This window comes from Syngnathus typhle, linkage group LG20 (genome assembly GCF_033458585.1).
Source record: "Syngnathus typhle isolate RoL2023-S1 ecotype Sweden linkage group LG20, RoL_Styp_1.0, whole genome shotgun sequence".
NCBI classification, from domain to species: domain Eukaryota; kingdom Metazoa; phylum Chordata; class Actinopteri; order Syngnathiformes; family Syngnathidae; genus Syngnathus; species Syngnathus typhle.
Window position 1 is genome coordinate 3,959,349 of NC_083757.1, and position 22,434 is coordinate 3,981,782.

Consider the following 22,434-nt stretch of genomic DNA (forward strand, 5'->3'; position numbering starts at 1 on the left):
GTTTATGAATCTATTAAGTGTTTCCTTAAAAAGCTCATTGATTTATCACATTGTTTACATTTGTTGTTAAAGGTGGCTAATTATTCTCAGCGTTGCGGCCTAGACACAGACAACAAACATTTAAGTTTAGAGAGCGTTTATGTTAGGCGAGAGGTTAATCTGGGTCTGGTTGTATTACCTTGTGGGGCGGTGGTCTTTTTAAACAGCCATCCTCCCTCTGCTGAGGTCAGCTGGGGGTCATTTAGAGTCTCTTTAACGGACGGGGCAAAGGCAGGCTCTTTAAATGCCACATGACCACGTGGAGTAGAGCAGAAAGAGCAATAAAAAAAAGAGGACAACAAAAAAAGGAGAGAGAGAGAGCGGTCCCCCAGCCGGGGGAGCGAACTGGCCCGAGAAGGTGTCGAGGAGGCCTTCATGCAGGGCTACGAGCCATTTCTGTCAGGGTAAACACTCACAGAGTTAATGCGTGTTTACGAACGGTGCTCGATATTATACGGACAATCAGAGAGGAGAGGCAACATCGCTAAATTCGCAAAATCTCAGCTTTCCCCATGAAGACAAATTACAAACAAATCCCATTTCTCTCTTTGTTGTTGTTGTTTTGTCTCCTCTCTGTCTGCCTTTTAGTTTAAATTAAAGTTGGATTTTATCGAGTCAATAACACCAGGGCTTTTGGTTGTTGTTGTTTTTTTTCAAAAATGTTTATTCAGCATCGGCAAGAGGGAAATATTAAAGGGCTTATATAAGCTCAAAATAAATAAATAAAATCAAACGAGTCTAACTTAGGAGGGGCAGGGGGACATATTCACAAGCATATGAGTTAGTCAAGTTCATAATTAGGCCTTAGAATTTCTATTCTATCATCATGTCAAAATGACCCATTTAAGCGCAAAAAAAAACCAACAACAGTAACCTAAAACTCACAAATGACAAAAGCCTTTGGACTATTGTTGGGATTAGAGTGTTTGATGTTAAATTCCTATTTATTAGACGTATTAAAGAGGTTTATAAACACAATTGTATCGTGACGAAAACAGCTGACAACATCCACATTGCACGCCATGCTTTCATAAGCCCTTTAACACCGACCTACGAGTATATCTTACAAAAAAAAACAAGAAACAGCAATACAAGATGTATACAGGATGACTTGTGTTTTTCAAAATGCATATTTTACAAGGTTCACATTTCCAATTACTCCTCAAGAAAAAAATATCTACAATACGTCCTAGTACTAACCGTTATATCGTCAGATTTCATTGAAGTATATTGAGGGAGATACATTAAGTTGCATCCGGCTGCGATGGCTCACCGCGACTACTACAAAAGTGAAATTAGCTTAATACAAACTTGAGAAACTCAAAACACATTGATTCATGTCTGTTGATTTTCGGCAGGATGGAAGGGCATCCTGAATTGTATTACTCAGCGGGAGTAAGGTTTTTGTTACAAGGACAGCGGGAGGCCCACACCGAAAAGAAGAAAATATTCTGAGAATAAAGATGAATTTTGGAGCAAAGGAAAGTCAACTCTTATATTACATAGTGGTCAGAGTTTCTGGAAAAAATATTGAAGTAAAAAGGGGACCTACAACAGAGCCCTGGGGCACACCCTAGTGAAAAGATATTATGTCAGAGCGTACGCCATCATATCCAATTTACGTTCTGTGTGGGAACTATGTTACGGTGAATTGCAGATTTCTTAGGGGACCTATTTTCCGTTATTTACAGAAATTTCAAAAACATATTGATTCTGCGCCATCTAGTGGCATCTTGGGGTCTAGGAACTATGTTGACGCAAGCTGAGGAGCTTCATTAGTAGTGCTTTGCTACTATTTTGTGGAATCAGGCAATTATAAAACTTTTTAGATTGGGGCTTCAACTACATGACCATGATTTTATTCTCTTAATATTTTTTTTACTTTTCAGTGGAGCCCTAATATACCTCCTCTGTGAGGCAGTGGGACTTCCCTGATCTCATTCATTCAGTCCTTCCTCAGATGTTCTGATTTTTAAATTCCATAGTTTAGGTTTCATTTTTAAAAAATTGTGGGGACATCCATTAAAAAAAAAAAAAAAAATCCATTACTTGGGTTGGAACTGCAACGAGGAGTCCGGTGCGGGCCGTGACACAGTTCAGTATCTGGAATACGGCTGCTCTCTGTACGCTCCCTTGGTCGTCCTCGCCGACTGCGCCTTCCCGCGACTGTTTGCCCACTCCTCTTGACCTGATTAAACAAGATTGCAAAGTTGCCAAATCATTCACAAATCTTGCACATTTCCGCAGACTCGCCTCATACCTGGGAGCCCTCATCTCGGATAATTGAACTAGCTGATCAAACGTCGACTTGAAAAGGGCCCGTTTAGAGGCGCCTCGCCAAAAGGTCACAATTACCGTTAGCCCACATCAGCCGCGGGTAGCGTCAGCGTGAAAGCGGTGCTATCGATGGCACCTTTTGTCTGATCTGCAGCCAGTGCTGAGACTTACCTGGAGCTCAGGCTCACAAAGCCTTGTGTACCCCCCCCCCCCCTGCACCTTCCGTGTACAAGCTGCTGGCAGCACACAGCCGATACCCCTTAATTAAACCTGTCACCCTTTCGCTGAGTGTCACTTTGAAGAAATACACCGTTTTAACCTTGTGTTTTGAAAAGCAAGGATAGGCCCCCGCTTGGACGCCGTTATCAGCTTCTTTTGAGCTGTCGCCCTTTGGGTGACCCATGCCGAGGTAATACAGTAAAACACTTGGCGGGTTTATTTTATGTGGCGCCATGGAAAATACTAATGAGCTAAACGCGCGTGACTTTTCTGCTTACAGCCTAGAAAAGTTGGAAAGTTCTTTGCTCATCTCTCTGACTAAAAATAGATCTGAAATATACATTTAATGATACAAGAAGCAGCAAAAACCGCAGCAGTGCTTGAATAAAGCGAATTATTAGAATCAAGTCAGCTTGCACAATGTTATGAGGAAAAAAGAAAATCGTAATATATGTCGTATTTTACTGTATCAATGACAATTGTGACGTGAAGGTCCTTTCTCACTAAAACAAATTAGGCACATGAGCAAAATATAGCAGAAAGGACGAGTAAATGAGCTGTCAAGTCTGAAAGTAGCTGGGGGACATACGTGTGACACTGGTGGGAGACAAGGGCAGACGAGATAAGCAGACATCGGGAAAAAGAAAAAAAAAAAAAACTCACCGTACGATTCATAGGATTCGCCGCCTTGTCCGTATTCATAGTAGTCGTCTGAGCTGCAAGCAGACAAAAACAGAATCCTCTGAATAATGCTTCAATGATTATTGCAAAGTGTCATTTTAGTTGTTTTTTTTGGGTTGCTTAAAGTGTGACTTGACAGTTTAGAGTTCCTCGGAACAAAAAAAGCACTTGGGTGTTATTTATTTATTTGTGGCGCCACCATATTTCCACGCAGCTCGACACAAGCGAGTATGGAGATGGACGAGAGGTGGCATCGTTAATGAAAAACAAAAAGACGGGGGCAAATTCGTTCACGTGCACTCGAGACACTGACAGAACAATTGCTTCAGTCGCGGTGGAAGCAATTCATCATAAGACCGCCTCGGAGTCGACACCAGCCGTCACAGCTGGGGCCCTCTTCGCCTGTCTGTCTGCCTGCCTGTCTATCTGACGGCGGCGCCTCAATCCTGCCCGGATTAGAAGACTGAAAGCACCTGAAACCTCAACGTGGAGCGACCGCTGCAGGCGCGGAGGTGACAGATTGGAAGTAACGAATAACGGTTTATTTTAAACCTAGCGTGACTGCGACGGAAGAGCTTCGGCATCAACGGTTGTTCCTATTTTTTGTCGCAAATCCTTACAGCCTTAAGAGCCACACTTGGCTTGTGACATCAATGTTTTATTGTGTTTTTTTTTTCTAAGACAATGAGGTCAATGGAGGATAGAGCAAGGACTCATCTTAAGAGCATGTGCCAATATGCATCTTGCATTGATGTCAAGTAGTAATTCCAGAGAATCCTTTCAGAGTGTCACAATAGCATCCAATCAGAACTTCAATTTTTACAAACACAACATGACCATCCGTGATTCATCCTGCCTGTCACGCAGTACACGGATGTAACTAGCGATATGTCACAGGTGTAAATGAGTTGTCGTCGTAAAGAGGTCATCTTTTGATCCGACATTCATTAGTGGAAGGCCACCGCTGCGGAGTGTCACCGAGCATCTGTCTGGAAGTTCTGGCATGGGCCATGAGACGCAAAGACAACAGCAGCAAAGGGGGACGTGTTTCCAGGCCTACGTTCCCTCAGGTTTAGGAAAAAAAAAAATCTCCTCTGTAGTGCATCTGTCATTTCTGTAAATGTCTCATCCTGGGCCCTGATGTCGCTGTTAGGGCGAAACAGATGGGAGTGTTAAAATTGAATGATGTAGTACACGTCCCGAGTGGTGTGTGTTTTCTTAGGCCGCCATTACTCTCGCCGTCCTCGGTGATGAATCTGAAGAGATCTCACACAGGACATTAAAGGAGGCTGCAAAGGTACGCCGTCGAGATGCAAGTTAGCTTCACACAGGATCAAGTGGAAGTGAGGTATTTATTATATATTATTTATATTTATTTATGTTATATTGTTATGTTATATTGTTATGTTATATTGTTATGTTATATTGTTATGTTATATTGTTATGTTATATTGTTATGTTATATTGTTATGTTATATTGTTATGTTATATTGTTATGTTATATTGTTATGTTATATTGTTATGTTATATTGTTATGTTATATTGTTATGTTATATTGTTATGTTATATTGTTATGTTATATTGTTATGTTATATTGTTATATGTTATATTGTTATATGTTATATTGTTATATGTTATATTGTTATATGTTATATTGTTATATGTTATATTGTTATATGTTATATTGTTATGTTATATTGTTATGTTATATTGTTATGTTATATTGTTATATGTTATATTGTTATATTGTTATATTGTTATATTGTTATATTGTTATATGTTATATGTTATATGTTATATGTTATATGTTATATGTTATATGTTATATGTTATATGTTATATGTTATATGTTATGTTATATGTTATGTTATATGTTATGTTATATGTTATGTTATATGTTATGTTATATGTTATGTTATATGTTATGTTATATGTTATGTTATATGTTATGTTATGTTATGTTTGGGATTTTATATTGAAAAAATAAATAAATTGTAGTTGGAAAATCAAGGCCGCATTGGATTAACTATACTGTAGCTCCAGATGGGAGACAATTAAAAGTCTGTCAGCGCTTCTGTAGTTTTACAATGCAAATGTTTCTCCTCCAGTCAGGTGGCTGACTCTCGGGTGTTATGTGCAGTGTACCTTTGCACATTTGTCCACTTCAACACTGGCAAATTGGCCCCAAAAGCAGTCGAGAAGCAATGTTGTGCAAAAAGTCAGCAGAGCGGCGAGGGCGTCGGACAATAAAGCCCAATATGGGCGGTGTTTTGTTACCGGCACAAAAATGTTAGTGCAGCATTTTAGTTGTGAAAGCTTTTTGTAACTTTGCATCAGGCCGCTCTTTTTTCACCCACCGGTCACTTCAAGATGAGCAAAAAAAAAAACTTTTCTCCAGTTGTATGAAAGGACCATATTTCCTGTGGTGACACACTTCTGTGATGCTCCTTTTTTGCAATCACGCCTTTCATTCTCATCTGGCAGCGCCTTGCAAAGGAAAATGCTGAGCGCAAATGCCCCACACGGACCTTCCTGATTACAGCAGCCCGGTGGCGATTATTTCCGACAACAATACGAAAGAAAAGGAAACATCCGAGGCAAACAGCACCACCCTTTCCCAATTCCAGTGAAGCTCACACATCTTCAAGGCCAAAGCTTCCTTGCGGATATGCTGATTGCTCAATACGACGGCTGATTACAAAGCTAACTCTCAAACTGACCTCATCTCCCATTAAATCCTTTCAAGAAATCACTCTTTTACGGAGAAACACAGACAATTATTATTTTTTTAACATCGGCTACCATAGCAACGTCCAAGATGCTTTTTCGACTAGAGGTGTATTTTTCAAAACCCTTCCCCCTCCACCTTAGATGTGATCAAATTCCCTTCGCAGCATCTGTCAATCCTCTTGATGAGTTGTCAACTTTAAAACAGCATCAAGGCACACAGCGGCACTGCAGGTGTCTCGCCGTCTGACAGCTGGCACAGCCAATCGGCTAAAATTGTAGAGAAGGAAAAAATGGCTCTGTCAAAAGGGGGCTGGCAAGTATTGGAAAGAGCACAGGAGAAAAATAAACGTATGCTATGTTTGGAGGAAGGTGTCCTTTTTTGTCCCGTCTGTCCTCCAATGCAAAGGTTTTTTTTTGAGAAGCTTGAAAAGTCAAAAGATACAGAAGGCCATTTTTTAGCACCGCATTTCGATTCAATCGATTGATGTCACGGTGGGAAAAAGAAATTACGCAATGTCTTTGAAGAGACGGTCACGACTAATCTTTTAACGGCAAAAAAAAAAAAGGTGCTTTGTGCGCCTACACGTTTCCTCTTCTTTTGTGTTAAGATTTACACTTGCTCCCGAGGGATTTGGCTGCCATTTAAAAACAATGTCACAAGCCTATCGCACCGGTCGGCCCTTGGGATCCAGATTGTACCAAAGCAAAGGTAAAGGGGGAGGGTGTCGCTCAAGCGTGAAGCACGAAATAACACTTAAATCGCACTCGGGCATTGAGGAAGATCACTTTTCTGTGACCCCACATGTCAAGTGCTATCCCTTATTTTATTTTTTTTTTACACCCACCCTTGTATTTGCTGATAAATTTAAAGAGTTCACTCAAGCAGTCTTGACCTTGACGTCGGAGTGCTACTTGAGCAGTTTGCGATCTCCCCTGAGATAAGCACTCTGAAACCAGGAGTGTGTTTTACAAACTTGTCAGCTACGATGTCGCAACAATTCTATGCTGCATGTCAAGCAAGAAGCCCAATGCAACACTCATTAACCAAATTCACACAATTTAAAAAAAAAAAAACGTGCTTCAAGCTCACAAAGAGAACGTCGGCTTGGAACTGAAGCACAGAAACTGCAAATTGTGTTGCTTGTTATCTTTTGACAAGTGCCTTGGAGACACAAGCCAGAATTGGCCACGAGGTGAGAGGAACATACACACAAACACACATCCAGGTCTTCCTGCAGCTGGGACCTGAGATGACTTCCTCTGCCTTTTGTCTGGTCTGCATTGAACGTCATAAGAATTGAGAAGGCAATCAAGTGAAGCACTACACGACTTTCATAACAGGATTATTCGACACTCGTGTTCAAGAGCTCGACTCGGCCATCTTTTTTGTTCTCTCACACCTTTTTAATGGCACGCTATACTTCTCTGTAAGATAACAATGAACAATGAGGGGAGTCAAAGTCAACTTGTGATATTTTTATACTAATGCATATTTTAGTGCATTTTTGCTAAAAATGTTGGGAAAATAATAATATAAATAAATCAATAAAAATATTACATTTAAAGAAATATTAAAATAAAAAAGAATATTAAATTAAAATAGATGTTAAAATAAAAAAGAATAATTAATATTAGAAAAAATAATATTTTTTAAAATACGATAGGACTCAGCTTCACCAAAATGCTCCCATGATTTTTCCGGGAGAACTGTGTGGTCTTCCTCTACTGCTGCCTTCGTAAGCAAGTTACAATTTTGTTGTCATTTTGTTGGAGGAAGAGGGAGGTGGGAAGGGGGAGCGATAAACCCCAGGTGACATACAGTACATCCCGAAAGAGCCATAAAGGAAAAGCATCGACCACCCTGCTCGCTAAAGAGAAATATGTCTATGTTTTTCACCCCCCCTCTAGCTGCTGCCAATGAAATCCAATTGTGGATGTTCTAAGTAGGCCAACAGTCATTATTTCGACAAAAATGGCGCCGATAGACATGCATTGTTGCGCATGGTTAAAATACTGCAGGACACAAAGCAGAAGCCTTTTGACCTTGCGTAGCTTGGAAAGAGCAATCGCTCCCTGGATACAAAGAAATCAATATTCCGCATTTAGCTGTCCAGAGCTTTTGTTAAATGGACAAACATGTCCTTATGAGTGTTTACAGTGGTTATATAAAAAAGGAAAGAATGATTGTTAACAAGGAAATTGAGTGATCACGTTATAATAATACGCAACATTTATTCTCTGGGTGATTTTATGATTTTAAACATGAGACTTACCTTTGCCCTTGATTGGTGTAGTTGTTATCGTAGGACTCGTATCCTTGGTCGTCGTACGCAGTTCCGTAGCCGTCGTCGTAATCCTGGAACGGAAGATTCAGACAAGTGGTTAGACATTTTGGAATTTGATGAGTCACGTGTCAAAGCCTGAGCTGTGAACATCTGCTTGGACTCTGGCAGCGTACCCCCTCTGCATGGCACCCCCCACCACCACCATCATCAGAGAAACATCAAAGCCAACCGCCGCTACACTCGTCCTAATTCCGGATAAACGAGACTTATGTTCCACAAAAGGTTTCGACCCCTAGCGACATGTCCCCCCCCCCACCCCCAACCCCCGGCACAATTTTCAGCTAATTCCATCTGCGTCTGATTTGAATGCATGAAATTAATGTCTGTGAGATTCAGCCCCACAAGAAATGCTTTATTAGTAAGGTACTAATGCCTGATTACATGTGCACTTTTTTTTTTTTTTTGCAAAATGACAGGGCTGGAATTGGGTCTTTTATTGTGAAGTCTTCTGGAAAAAAATGTGAGGAATTGCATGACCAAGATGTACAAAGTGTTTGGGGTCAGATCAGGAACCAAATTTGGGTCTGAAACTGAAAAACAGATCTTCAGTCCCCCTCCCAAAATTGTATTTATTAATTTATGTATTCATTTTTTGTATTTATTTATGTATTTATTTATTTGTAAATGGCTGGGTACTAGTCCAGGGTGCACCCCAGATTTCACTCAATGTCAGATGATTCAGCTCACCTTGTGATCCTAAAAGGGGAAACACAATATGAAAAAAAGCAGATGGATTTGTTTATAAAACTGCTGTTTCTTGCCAAAATAATGCGCTTAGTCAGCAAAAGTACACTTCACGCCACTTAAAATAAAATTTGCTTGATCCCCAGCCTCCAACTTGACTAAAATAACATAAGTATTGGCATAACACTGAGATCGTCTCTACATTAACAACACAATGGACATGAACTAATTGCAACCAAAATGGATCAAAAAGCTATTTGCCAAGTGTGCCTGTCACATGATCAATAAAATAGCCGACGGCACTAAACTCAATCGGCAGTAAAAATAAATACAATTTGAGCAGCCAACCTTTTCAAATCCCTGCTCATAGCTGTGATTAATTCACATTGCAATACAGCAGCATGGCAGAATCCATCACAAATATCCATTCACGTCATCGTTATGGTGACGAAGGGGGGGGGTTGCGACACGCTGGACTGGTCAACCAATTCCAGGACATGTGCGATACACAAACAAGTGATAATCTATGACATCGATAAGAAAATTCCATTAGCATTATTGCTCGACAAATTGTTCGCCTCAGCAAGCTCCAAAACACAACCTCGATATTAAATCACAATTGCATCCAGCGTGCGAGCGGCTTATCTCACCAAAAAAATAAAAAATAAAAGCAGCGTTCCCTGAGTCACTTTGAGCGACAGACTGCCGAAATAAACAATGTAAAATGTCAGAAATGTCAGCTTGATATGAAATCTTTTTGGTCAAAAATCACCCCCTGCTCTCCTTTCCCTGTTCCCAAACTCTTATTTTTTATTGTTTTAAAGTAATATCTATTATTTTCCTCTGACTGCAGGGAGAGGAAAAAAAAAAGTGCTGTTATGAATATTGAATAAGCAGTGACACAAAAAGTAAAATCATGTAGCACAGTCTTAGCTGTCAAAAAAAAAATCACGCTGGTACATTTGTACAGTCAAAGGGTGCACCGGATAACAAAGTCTGCTGTCATATAAAAAAGTATTTAAAAAAAAAAAATATTCAGAACAAGAACAGCAGTTCTTTTCGATTTCCATGTGGAAATAATCACAAAAATAGAATGCACAGTAATATTTACATTTCAGATCTTATCTCAAGAGGGAATGTGAGGCTTTGATAAAAAATTAATATATTATCACGATACCATAATTCTACATATGGCCATTTGATCATAAATGAATGAGATTTTTTTTTTCTATTTTAGCTTGGTCCTGGTATAATAAAAATGTCGATTCAACTAAGTTGGAGGGGAAGATTATGCAGCGTTTTCATAACATATTCAGACTTTCAACGAGTCGAGTCGGCATGAGCTTTGTACATCTTTCAACCTCGACCAATCAAATCCATCCATCTCAACTAATTGCAGTGCGAAATGGGATGGAATTCTCCTGAGAACACTTCCGACTATCGTGGCTTCGTTTTACATTCAGCGCTGCCAAAGAGATGCTTTAAAAAAAAATGGTCTGAATGTTTATTATGTCCTTAATTACATCCCCATTGAGTAAAATAAGCACTTTGAGGTGCTTTAAGGTGAAATCTTGGCATGGACTCAACTCCCTGGTTGATTGTGAAGGCGTGTTATCTCAAAACTGCAAACATTCATTTCAATTTGAATGTGTGCACAAAAACATGTCTAGTATGAACATTTCTGGAATGTTGTCTAACCTTCTACTTAAAACCATATTAACCTTCCGCGGTAATATTGTCATTTATTAGAGCTCCGTTCCTTTTTACAAGCGAGAGATAAGGTCGACTGATAAATCATATTGTCGGAGGATTTTTCCCTTCAGTGTCAAACGTGATTTGAAATAAGACGGAGGAAATAGCAGAGTGAAGACATCTGATATCCTCTTTACTTGAAAAATCTTGGCGAGCACAATAAGGCGACACGCCTGCAACACTACTGTGCCCCCGAACACTAGACAGGATTAGTGTGACAGTGAATGGGTGAGGGGGAGGGGGTATTATTGGATGGGGCAAAGCCAGCAAACGGGAGGCAGATAGGACTCCCTAAATGACTCTTTCATTTGTATGCCAAAGGACGTCTGAGAGGCGTGTTGCTAAAAGATAAGGGGCGGCCTCAAGATGAACAGAGGGCTCGCTTCTGTGTTACTACGGCGCTATCGCGGCTGCTCCACTGTGCTCCGCAACAACACCGCAGCAGATAAAACGATATCGATATGCTCTCTACGCGAGGGCTTGACTTAATTTCCAAAAGGAACCTCTTTCTTCAAATGCTGGCCAAGGATGTTCATTTACATGAATGTAAAAGCGTGCTAGGTGTATTTAAGGTAGAATGTTCTATAAATGTATATTAAATATTTTATCATTAAATTGCCGTATTTTCCGCACTATAAGGCTCACCCTATTATAAGGCGCACCTTCAATGCATGGCCCATTTTAAAACTTTGTCCATATATAAGGCGCATGAGATTATAAGGCACACCTTCAATGAATAACCCATCTTAAAACTTTGTCCATATATAAGATATATACATTTGGCCCGCGGGCCGGACTTTGGACACACCTGCTGTAGTGGCTCAATATTGGTCCATATATAAGATGCACTGTCGGCTTTTGAGAAAATTTAAGGTTTTTAGGTGCGCCTTATAGTGCGGAAAATACGGTAAATTAAATTGCCAGCATAAATGTCAGATTTACAGATGTAACATCTGAGTGTCAGGATGTTATGTGTAATGTCCAGCAATCGTGATCGCAATCAGTCTACAATTCAAAGTTCAGCTGTTCTGATTGGCTTGACTTAAGCATTTAATTTCTAGCACCATGAGCAATCAAAGGGCACAATCTTAGAATAACTGGGTGTCGATTAGTGGGAGCCACTACACAAGCTCCATGCAACATATTACTATGGAAACGGATTTTGTGACAAATATCTCAGCTCGCTCTCTTTTTTTGTCATCTTGGTTAAGTTGCATCTAAATCAAAAGCTTATTCACATCCGCCCTGCCGCCTCGTAGGAAGCTCAGGCCATTAACGCAACAGCCCTGCAGAAATCCAAACGCGCTGAAAAGATGAAATGGAATAGCTGCGGTCTCTGCCTCACCTCCAGGCCGCGGTACATCCGGGATGGGCCATCAGCCCATCAATCGGACCGCCGTTCGATTGCACACCTACACCGGGAGGCATTTTAGATCAAAATGTAACATTTTGCCCACGCTGACCAGTAGATGACCTCCTTGCTGTAGCGGCGGAATGGAACGAGCAAATGCAGAGAAGTTGACATCATCCGCCCACCTATGTGTACGTCCATCAGTTGCTCCATTAATCCATCTCCATGTGCATATATTTGCAATCATTCATCCATTCATGTTATGCAAAATGAGTAAGAGGAAAGGGAAGCAAGAAATAAATAAATAAATTTTAAAAAAAAAAGACCAAAGATCAGAGTTGAACAGGATGCAATTAGCACAGTTTGACTCTCAACAAGGCTGAACATGTGCAGCTTGGCCTGAGGGACATAAGGAAAATATATTTTTAATATATATATTTTTTTGTGTGTGTGCATATGGGTGTGAATTGGTGTCGCAACACCAATAGGCAGGTGTCCTGCTCTTGGCATGAAACAGCTTCAAGTCAATTTTTTTTTTCCCTCAATGTGATTGCTATGTAAATAACTCAAATTCAAACATGAGTTTTTTTTGCAGTGGGCATTTTGGTGCTACAATTAAAACGAGAAAGATGGCGCGTAAAGTGACAGATGGAAAGCATTTTATATTCCGAAAGAACGTCTCTTTAATAAAAAAGAACAGCTGGAGAACGTTTTACAAGTCTGTGAATGAATGCGTGAGCAAAGCGGGAACATCACTTTGTCATGTCACTGATGACTACAAAAAGGGCTTTCTCAGCTCCTGATGGCCCCCATGCTTGTCTTGCGACGCTGATGTATTCCGATAACACGGAGCAGCTCATTCTGCCTCTAATTCGCCGTGATGTGGTTAGATTTATCATCCGGCAGATGCCGGGATCATTTTTTTCTTGTTCCTGTCCCCGTACCAGATACACAGGCGGCGAGATGTAGTATACAACGGTGACAATGATGGGAAACAGCTGGTCTAGGAGTCATTCGCTCGACCTCCACGCATTTGAATAGCAACCCGCTGAATAAACTTGTCACATGTGCTTAGGCACGGACCGCTGCGGTAATAACCTGAGTCGGGCCAGCTCAACTCTTCCATTTCTTAAATCCAGCTTGACATAGTGGCACGGGACTTTTTTTTTTGGGCACAATCACATGAAGACATCATTAATTAAGACTACCGTATTTTCCGGACTATAAGGCGCACCGGACTATAAGGCGCACTATCGGCTTTTGGGAAAATTTTGGGTTTTTAGGGGCGGCTTATAGTCCGGAAAATACGGTAAGTCAGAAACAGTCACTTACATATTCGTCATAGGTGTCCTGGACAATGGGTGGAGCTGGTCGGTAGCCGGTCGCTGGGGGGGCTCCCCTGGCCCGTTGCACTCCCCTCCCCCTGGTAGATGCTGTGCGGCTGGGTGGAGCTCCTCTGGGTGCTGCTCCCCTGGGCATGGCTGCATGCAAAGGGGGTACTCCTCCTCGACTCCTGACGCGGCACACAAGACAAAGCTGAATCTGGAGTCAGGTTTTTGCATTACGAAGCATGTGATAAAGGAAAGTGGATGTGTGTGTGTGTGTGTCGACCTCCCGCCAAGCCATTTAAGGGTACTGTTACATTCTTAGTATTGTATATCATCAATATATGATGTCGACTATAATCACAGTCATTATGAGCTGCTTTAATTTACTAAGTTTGAAAGAAAGCCAGCTTGGCTCCGAGTCATGTCCGTAGAGTGCCTTTCCACAACATTTAGATGATTACATATGATGCAACGGCAAATCCAGCAACAATTGCTGCTAGCATAACTGCTGACCGAGCTAGAGGGGGATGCGCAAGGGCACTGGCCCCCCTGAAATATGCCAGGCCCCAAAAATTGAATATATAGTGAGTGTTTGTTGAATAATTTTCACTCACAAGCATGCCATTAAGTAGCTAAATACTTTTTGAGGTGCTGATATTTGGACCTGGACAGTCATCTCTTTGAATGGATTCAAAGCGATGCAGGTTTGTATGCTGGCTGACCTCGCCGTTTGTTAAAAACCTAACAGCTTTTATCGTGACGGCTAAATCGGCTTTAAGGGCAAGTAAATGATGTGAAGAAACGGGGGGTGAAAAAAAGGTGGCTCCGAGGGTCATTTGCTTTCTATACTTTTCATTCCGTGCGGGTGAAACCTTGGATTCTTAAGACTGTCGAGGACAGCGGTGGATGTTTACTTGATAGAAACGAGAACTGTCTGATGCTGGCGAGGTGGAGGAGTCAGGTCGAGGGGCAAATTCTTTCCTGAACATTTTTAAATGTCGTTGTACATGTGTGACAATGACAATAAAGATCTATTCTATTCTATTTTATAATCTATTTGAATCCAACGCAAAAAAAGAAACTGAAACCATATTTTATCTCCATGGTAGACGGTAATTACAGATTGTGTTAAAAACCAATTATATCCACACTCAAAGTAAACAACCTGTGTGTCCTTGGTTAACTCAGACCCATTACTTTCTTTTTAGATAAACAAAAACACACTTTTATGAGTTTTTCCCTTCCAAACTTTGCAAACTCTTGGAATGGCCACCAGTATTTTTAGTTAATGTAAAAAAAAAAAAAAAAAAGACTGAAAGATCAGAAGGAGCCCCTGAGACGACTTGCATATAAAGTCTTTCATGATAATCTTTTCATTGTAAAAGCTTATAAGATTAAATGTAGGATGAGAATATTTTTACGTAACTATTCCGAGGACATCTCATCAACATGAGCACATGATCACACACGCACAAATATGGAAGCAGGTTACCTGGGAGGTCCTGGCACAGGTGTCCCTCTTGCACGGGTGGCCGACTTGCCCCTCACCGCTGGTACCTTGGCATCCTCTGAGCCTCCATTCAGGTACGTGAGCTCCTGCAGCTGGGCCTGTCTGATCTCATCATTGTAATCCTGCACACACACACACACACAGATATTTAAAAAAAACATACACACACAGCAGTTGACTCACTTTCAATTAAACTGTATTCAATTACAGACTTTATCTTCAGGGCTACAGCAGCAGGAACATCTAATTAATGTACTTTGCTTGAGACAAAAAAAAAAAAGATGAATATGCAGATTTGCCTTTCCGTGCAACTATATTGGAATGCATTCACAAAAGCATTGTGACTCTTATGTCATTGTATTCTATAGGGACAGAAAAAAAATACACCAGTGAGCAGGGATGGTGTTGGCTGGTCGGGTTTGGGTTGGGACGGAGGGAGGTGGGGAGCTGCAGATAATTAATGAGATGTAAATCAGAATAGCTGAGAGCATTGCAGAGATCATCTATAATAAATGGCGGGAGAGTAAATAAGCCCAGTGCAGGAGGAGAGAATTCCATTTAATGTGTGTGTATGTGATAAAAAAAAAAAAAAGGTCATTGTTCCATTGAGGACATTTTTCATTGTGTGTGCGTAACATACTGGTATGAGAAACTTCTTGATCTCCTCCAAGGCATGACCCATCCTGGCGTAGGCCTCAGCCGGCGGGGCGAAAACCTCAATGAGAACGTGCAGGTCTTCGTTGAGATGCTGATATTTGGTCTCGCCGCTTTGGCGCAGCTCTTCTTCCTGACGGAGGCGAAAACATTGCAGCTAAATGGGATGCCAGTTAGCTGTCAGACTGCGCCATGGGCCCAGATTTTCCCATTACGGTGAGAGAATGATGCTTGACTGCGAGAGATACGTCTTGGGGGCGCTTGTAAACAGACACCCTTAAAATTATTTGGATTGCAACCGTCAGTCAAGACTAGACGCTGCCAGCTTTTGGTATCAAACTTATTTAGTTGATATAAATTCAATTTAAAATGACATTTTCAATGTTAATAACAAACCAGTGTTATCTTATTAATAACAAAGTTTGTAATAATAAAAGGGATTTAATTATGGTAATTTAAAACAACAACTAATGTAAACAGCGGTGGGCTTCGGCCTCGAAAGAAGCAGGCCGGGATGATGTGGGGAAATAGGACGGCAAAAGCCCCCGAATGTCTCCGATAACATCGCGGGAAGAAACAACAGGTTCCGTGTCCCACTTTTTCCAGCAAAAGCATCTTCTCCGGGGCTTTCCGATAGTCTCTACTTCCTCTTTCCCTTCTCCTGCCTCAGCAGCAGCACGCGAGCCGGTGTCTCTGATGTCATCTAATTATAAATAACCTTCTTTTAAGAGCGCCTGTGGTATGTTAATGATATGCTAATTTCCTCCATAAATCTGGGCTTTTACCGAGCCGCCGGTGTCGAGTGTGTAAGCAAGAGTGCGACGCAGATCGAACCCTTTTATGTGTTGGAGATATTTGCATTGAGGGAAAGGAAAAAAAAAAAATTCTCTTGGAAAAACAATCATTATTGTCTGAAAAAGATGACTCGGTTTAATGATACCATGAGTCATTTGCTTTAAAAGTCAAAGGGAAACTATACAGCCCGTGACAGCTATGAAATTGTAAGAACAGATGAAAACCTCGGAGGAGCTGTTAAAAAAAAAACAGCTCATACGAATCTCGCATTTTATAACTTGCAAATTACACCTGTTTCCGATCCGTACACGAATGAACAAACCACACCGCGTATAAAAGATTTCCAAAGCCACACTATCAGCGATGATAAGATGCATCCATGATCCGGCAGCAGCTAAGCAGCCCACAGCGACAGATTCCAGCTGTCTGTTTCTCATATCTATCTGCAATATCTACCCCCCCACACCCCAAATAAATCTTCTTAGAAATAGCTGTTCACCCTGGAAACATGCTTCTGCAGACGGGGCTTTGAGGGGAAAGGAATATCTGGGCTAAATCCACTTTCAAATTAAATATTAAAGGAAATGGGTCTGGGGGAAAATGGGACGGATTATATAGTGCAGCCAGCTCAGTGGGAGGTGAGGAATTGTGGCCGAGCTAAGCATAGCAGGAAGGTTTGATTTAATACATGTATCTTTTTATCCTGGACGGCTCTCCCGGTTTTGGACCATACTTCCAGAGAACAACCCAGGTGCGTGTTATATCCACAGCTTAGTTGATGAGTAAATAAAATAAGATATGATTGAAAAAAGTCAAAGTAAACTAGAACAAAAGAGATCTACCCTGACAATTAAAACAAGAATTCAATCACACTGAGCTCGCTGGAAGCGAAGCATAGTAAATTAATTTTACCGTCTACTTTGGGATTGTGAGAGAAAGTCCCAGGGAGGAAAATGGATGAGTTAATTACGGCACGATCAGGGAGGGGAGGGGTCGTGTAATACAGATGCCTCTACATCATCACGCCGTGACAGCAGCAGGACAGCTAAGAGGCGGCCGGACCCCGACAGCTCGGTGCCTTTTAAAACCTCGGCACTATCATTATTGTCAACACAAGAGTGGCAAATATTAAGACGATTATCCTTTACACTTTTTTCTCCTGCAATGACATTTCCGTCCACCCCAGGGTAGAAATTTTCCTACCTAAGAGCAGATCAGGGGCAATGCAGTGTGTTTTACTAACATATAAATAGGAAAACATAAATAGACGCATCAGAGCGTGGCTGGAAACAACTCTGAGAAGGAGGCGGCTGTATTTTTATTCCTTCTTAAAAAAGCCTTTGGGTGTTTTGCCTGTGCAGCCGACTGACTTCCAGGTTCTCACTTCCAGAAATTCCAAGCCTTGGGAATAACAATGACAGATTCTGCTTAACTCCAGCATACCAAGAAAAGTCAGTTGAAGATGATAGCAAGTCTCTCTTTTAATAAAAGAAGAAGCCGAGCCGAGCCGTCTGCTCTTAAATTGCACGGCGGGCATGTGCAGACAGGTACGGGTGCTCGGGTCAGCACATCTCCGTGACGGATCTCTTCTGGACCGTCTGAGACTATTGATCACCGTAATCAAAAAGAATGCGCTGTATGATAACAAGAATCATTGCGGCCGACAAATCACAGACAGCGACGAGACCGGCTCCGGTCGATTTATGCCCCCGCTAACAAAGTCTGCAATCAATCGTGCTCCTTGCGAGCTGCCGTTGCGGTCGTTTATATCCGCTCTTCAGACACCCACATAATCATTGATGAATAGGACCCGTTAAGCGGCTTTTTGCAGCAAATTTCTTCTTTTTAAAAAAATACATAAAATCCAGACTGATTAAAAGGAGTCTTACAGTCAAATCTTCAAAATAGAAAGAAAGCAATGCAGCTTTTTAATTGTACTGAATATTCATAACTTGTTCCTGTCTCAACATCACTATGCTTTTTATGTATAAAAAAATAAATATTCTTGAGCCTTCTTTTGTTGACATTTTAAAAGCTTAATGGAGGAACATTCTGAAATATTGTTTTATGAGTGATGCACGGTTATGGTTAAAAAAAAAGAAAAAAAGTGCAACAATGGACTTACCTTCTCTTTATCTCGCATGGACCCTTTGCCCAAAATGGACATTTTTGTGAGGGTGTCCTCCTGTAGCCTTTTTAACGAGTTCCCACGTGGCCCGAGAAGTTTGCCCACAAAGTTAAACTGCGGGGGGAAAAAAAAAAACAGAGGAGGGGGGGTAATCAATCAAGTAGCTGTTTGCTCGAGATAAAGCGCAAAGACGTCCGCGTCAATTTGACGTAGACTTAACCAGCTGAAGCTTTTCTTTACAGCTAATAAAACCTTTTCTTTTCTCCCTCACTGGGATCGATACAGGCGGTATAACAACCGTATTTTGTCACTGTTTGGGGTTTTCTTACAAAAATATAGTTAGTCGGGGTGGGGGGTTTACTGGATTATAGTCTTTATGTCCTGGAATTTCTCTAACCACCAAGCTAAAATGAACTGGCAAGGTGACTGTACTTTGAAAGTAACCCAAGTGCTGTGCCATCACTATGCCAAGCAGTGTCGCGGTGCGTTCAGGGACCCATCAAAGCCAGAGCTTAACACTTGCCAAAACCAATTCAAGTCACAGCCAGAGATGGTCAAAGTGAGACAAAAGACAGGCAAACAAAAGCCTTTCCGCCTTACTCCACGTTTCCTTCGCCGGTGACTTATTCGGCCGTCTCCTTTAACCGTTGAAGTCATCAATTAGCTGGCAGGAGGTAACACACCTCAGCTCACCCTTACCTCTGGGCGCCTTTTGTTCACTGAGCTGATTCCGAGGCCTGCCAATTCCTGGCTTTGAGAGAAAAGCTTTAGTGATTTACCTGCACAGTAACATGTGCTTCAGTATTTTTATTTATTCTACAGTCCCAAAAAAATGGTGGTTTTGATCTATTGTATAGAAACGTTCCAATTTCTTTGCAAAAACGGCAGAAGTGGCCTCCTGCAATCAAACGGAGTGATGGATGTTTCATAATTACCTTATATGGCCACTTTATAGCCATTAAGACTTTTCAACATAATGTGATACCCCGCCAGGGCAAGATTGCCCAAAATATGGTTAAAAGTAGCAGCCAATGTTTTCCACATGTATTCGAAAAATACCTCTTCGCTTTTATAAAAATGGATCTTCCTTTCAAAATTGACTACGCGGTACCTTTAATAAAAACACACTATGTTTTAATGATGTGCACTACATGATTTCCTTTTACATGAGACTGCTTTTACCGACATTAACATTTAAGTTACGCTTGTATGCTTATTTGGATTGAGAGCGACAGAATGAATCTCATGATTAAAATACATGGCATTAACCGAATGTGGACCGTTCGGTGGATTGTCATTTCCTTGGTGCGTTAAACAAGGTAAATGACAGAAGTCAATATGTTTTCAGCGCTAATACTAGTCCTCGTGTGAGTTTTCTAAATAAATAAATCTCTTACTGTTTATCATGTAGAAAAATCTGTCCTGTGACTAATGCTTCGGGGGCTTTGCTAATGCTTTCGGTATCATGAGGGATTAGATGACCCGTCTGGACTCCTGTGATGTCATCACGCTATGGGAGACGATTGTGGATGTTGGGAAATGGTAGCAATAAAAAAAAAAGATTAAATTACAAGGACCGACATTTTTTTCGGATAAAAGTAGAGAGTGGGTATTATTTCTAACTAAGCTAAAGAACATGTGATGTTGGTTGCTTTGCGAGTACACAGCGGAGATCTTTTCATCATTCATGGAATGTCTTATGGCCCGAGTTGTTGTGCTGAGGACAGCAGGACAAGGAGAGTCGAGGGATAAATCACTCGTTACGCCAGGCGGGGAAGAATGCCACACTAGTGGAAATAAACCGCTGGGACTCCTTATGCCTTGCTAATGGGCCTTCTGCCAAGAGACACAGCGTCCATGTCGTAACAGCTTCCACTTTTTTATACTCGACAGCAAAGCGCTTTGTGAAAATGTCACAAATAAGTAGCTCGCAAATACAAAACTGCAAATATTTATTGGCTAACAGAAAATGCGGCCCGACCTCGGAGTCTAATTTTCTATTAGGAAGTTGTTTTGCTTGACTGTGGAAAAATGTCTCGAGGACTGATTATTTACCACGTGTGAAGAGAAATCCGTCGCAAGAGTGGCTAAAATGAAATCCGCTGTGAGATAATTCCCCTCAATCATAAATTCATAAATATTCATAGAGGTATGAATATGGGGAGACGTTGGTGGCATTGATCAAGGTCGCTGTAATCGAGTTGTGAGCGTGAAGAGGAACAATTCCGGAATAGTGTTCTACTTGCTAAGATGTTCTTTTGATATGAGACATTCAAAACCATTCAGGAAAAAACAACAACAAAAATATCAAGGTGGTGTTGTGAGGAATTGAAAACCAAACTGGAGCAGATTTGCCTTGGCTATAAATAAAACCCTCCGCCCGCGTTCAATATCTCGACTCACTTTAGGAAACTGCTTGACTGGTATCAAAACTTTCTGGCCCAGTTTCATGTTCTTGTTGATGACGACGTCGATGAATTTTTCTTCCTCCTTGCCTTCGTCCTTCTGGATCTTGTCGATTTCTGAAAGAAAAAAAAAAGTGATGTTTTTAATATGACTTATCACTTTGATGTCATCTTATTTTGATTCCCATAAAATACAATCCAATGCAGAAAAATGTTGGAGTAAAAAAAAAAAAAAAAAAAAAAAAAAAAAGAAAAGTTGCTCCCGAGTTGTAGCGCCGGTCGACTTTGATGTATTAAGAGGCGTAACCTTGAACACTTAATGAGATGGATAACAGCGGCCTTTCAGCTCTGGTAAAATGATTTTACAGAAAGGGCAACTTGTGAATGGGAGCAAGCAACACGAAAAACAAGAAAAAAAAAAAGTCCTGGTAACAGAAAGGTTGAAACGGAGGGCAAACTCCATCTCAAAATTGTTTCGTGTGACATAAAAATGATTTAGAAAAAGATGAGGGCAGACCAAGCCTTTAGCGGGTTTTTTTTTATTATTATTATTACTTTTGTGACTGTTTCATACTCGTGAAGGAGTTTTAGAGACACACTGAAAAGAAAAAGAATAAATAACAGAAGGAACCATAGAAGCACAAAAACGTGGGTGGGAGGAAAAAAAGGTTACAGGAATAAAGTCTAAAGAAACATTTGACTGAGTAAAATAAATTTCTTAGCACTTCCAATATTATTCTCATGACCTCATCTCTTTCGAATAACTGACTTGCATGAGAGTGATGAAAACAAACAACTCCATCCACATTTTTCAATTACACTAAGCCAAAGATGTGCAAATTAGAAGCAAAATAAAATTTTATCAATAAAGCTCCCACTGCATTATTATTGCCGGAAGTAATTAAAAAAAAAAAAAATCCTGAATCTTGTGTTTTTCCAAGGATAATTGAGCTATCAGGGAGATAGAGATATCACTTTTATCCTGAGGGTGGAGCAAAGGCCTAGTGTGGAAAAAAACAAACAACAACATTAATATTAATGCATCACCTAGCAACATGTCGAGAGAGATTCCATCTTCTCCGAAATGTTGCTCTCAAAACACTCAGGCTGTGATGTGAGATACTAAGATTGCTTCAGCTTCATTTTGGCCCACTTCTGCTCTTGTCGAGAGAGAAGATTTGACTTATTGAAGAGGAGGCGGCATTTTGCGTCCGAATCGACCTCTCGCTCACCCGCTTGGGATCAGCTCGTGGGGGGGGGGGGGCTAACAAACAGCACATTTTTCTTGCCAGCGTTTGAAAAGTGAACTGTGCACAGCCTCGGCATCTTTAACTTAGCTGTTCAGAGCGCCTACATGAGCATAAAGCGCCTTTTGTGCTGTATTTTTAAATTTTTTTCCAGGAAACTCTCACAACTGCAAATATTCTAATATGGCCGCTTGGAGATGCATGACAAACACCTTTAATGAATGAGCCTCTTAAAATGCTAAGCAGCGACAAAACAATCAATAAAAAGATCATCATTTTATGTGGACAA

At 40.9% G+C, this 22,434-nt stretch overlaps 1 protein-coding gene across 1 annotated transcript in view; it reads right to left on the minus strand.

Moving 5' to 3' along the window:
- Nucleotides 1-715: 715 nt before the first annotated feature.
- The window catches only part of khdrbs3 (KH domain containing, RNA binding, signal transduction associated 3), a 35,698-nt gene continuing 13,979 nt past the window's right edge, over nt 716-22,434 (minus strand). Inside the window, exons 2-9 of the mRNA XM_061267628.1 lie at nt 20,897-21,015; nt 18,491-18,607; nt 15,557-15,703; nt 14,899-15,038; nt 13,411-13,591; nt 8,220-8,302; nt 3,199-3,251; nt 716-2,227 (exon numbers count right to left, since the gene is read on the minus strand). Of these exons, the coding sequence (XP_061123612.1) occupies nt 2,136-2,227; nt 3,199-3,251; nt 8,220-8,302; nt 13,411-13,591; nt 14,899-15,038; nt 15,557-15,703; nt 18,491-18,607; nt 20,897-21,015 (932 nt within the window). The 3' untranslated portion in view covers nt 716-2,135. The remainder of the gene's footprint in view (nt 2,228-3,198; nt 3,252-8,219; nt 8,303-13,410; nt 13,592-14,898; nt 15,039-15,556; nt 15,704-18,490; nt 18,608-20,896; nt 21,016-22,434) is intronic.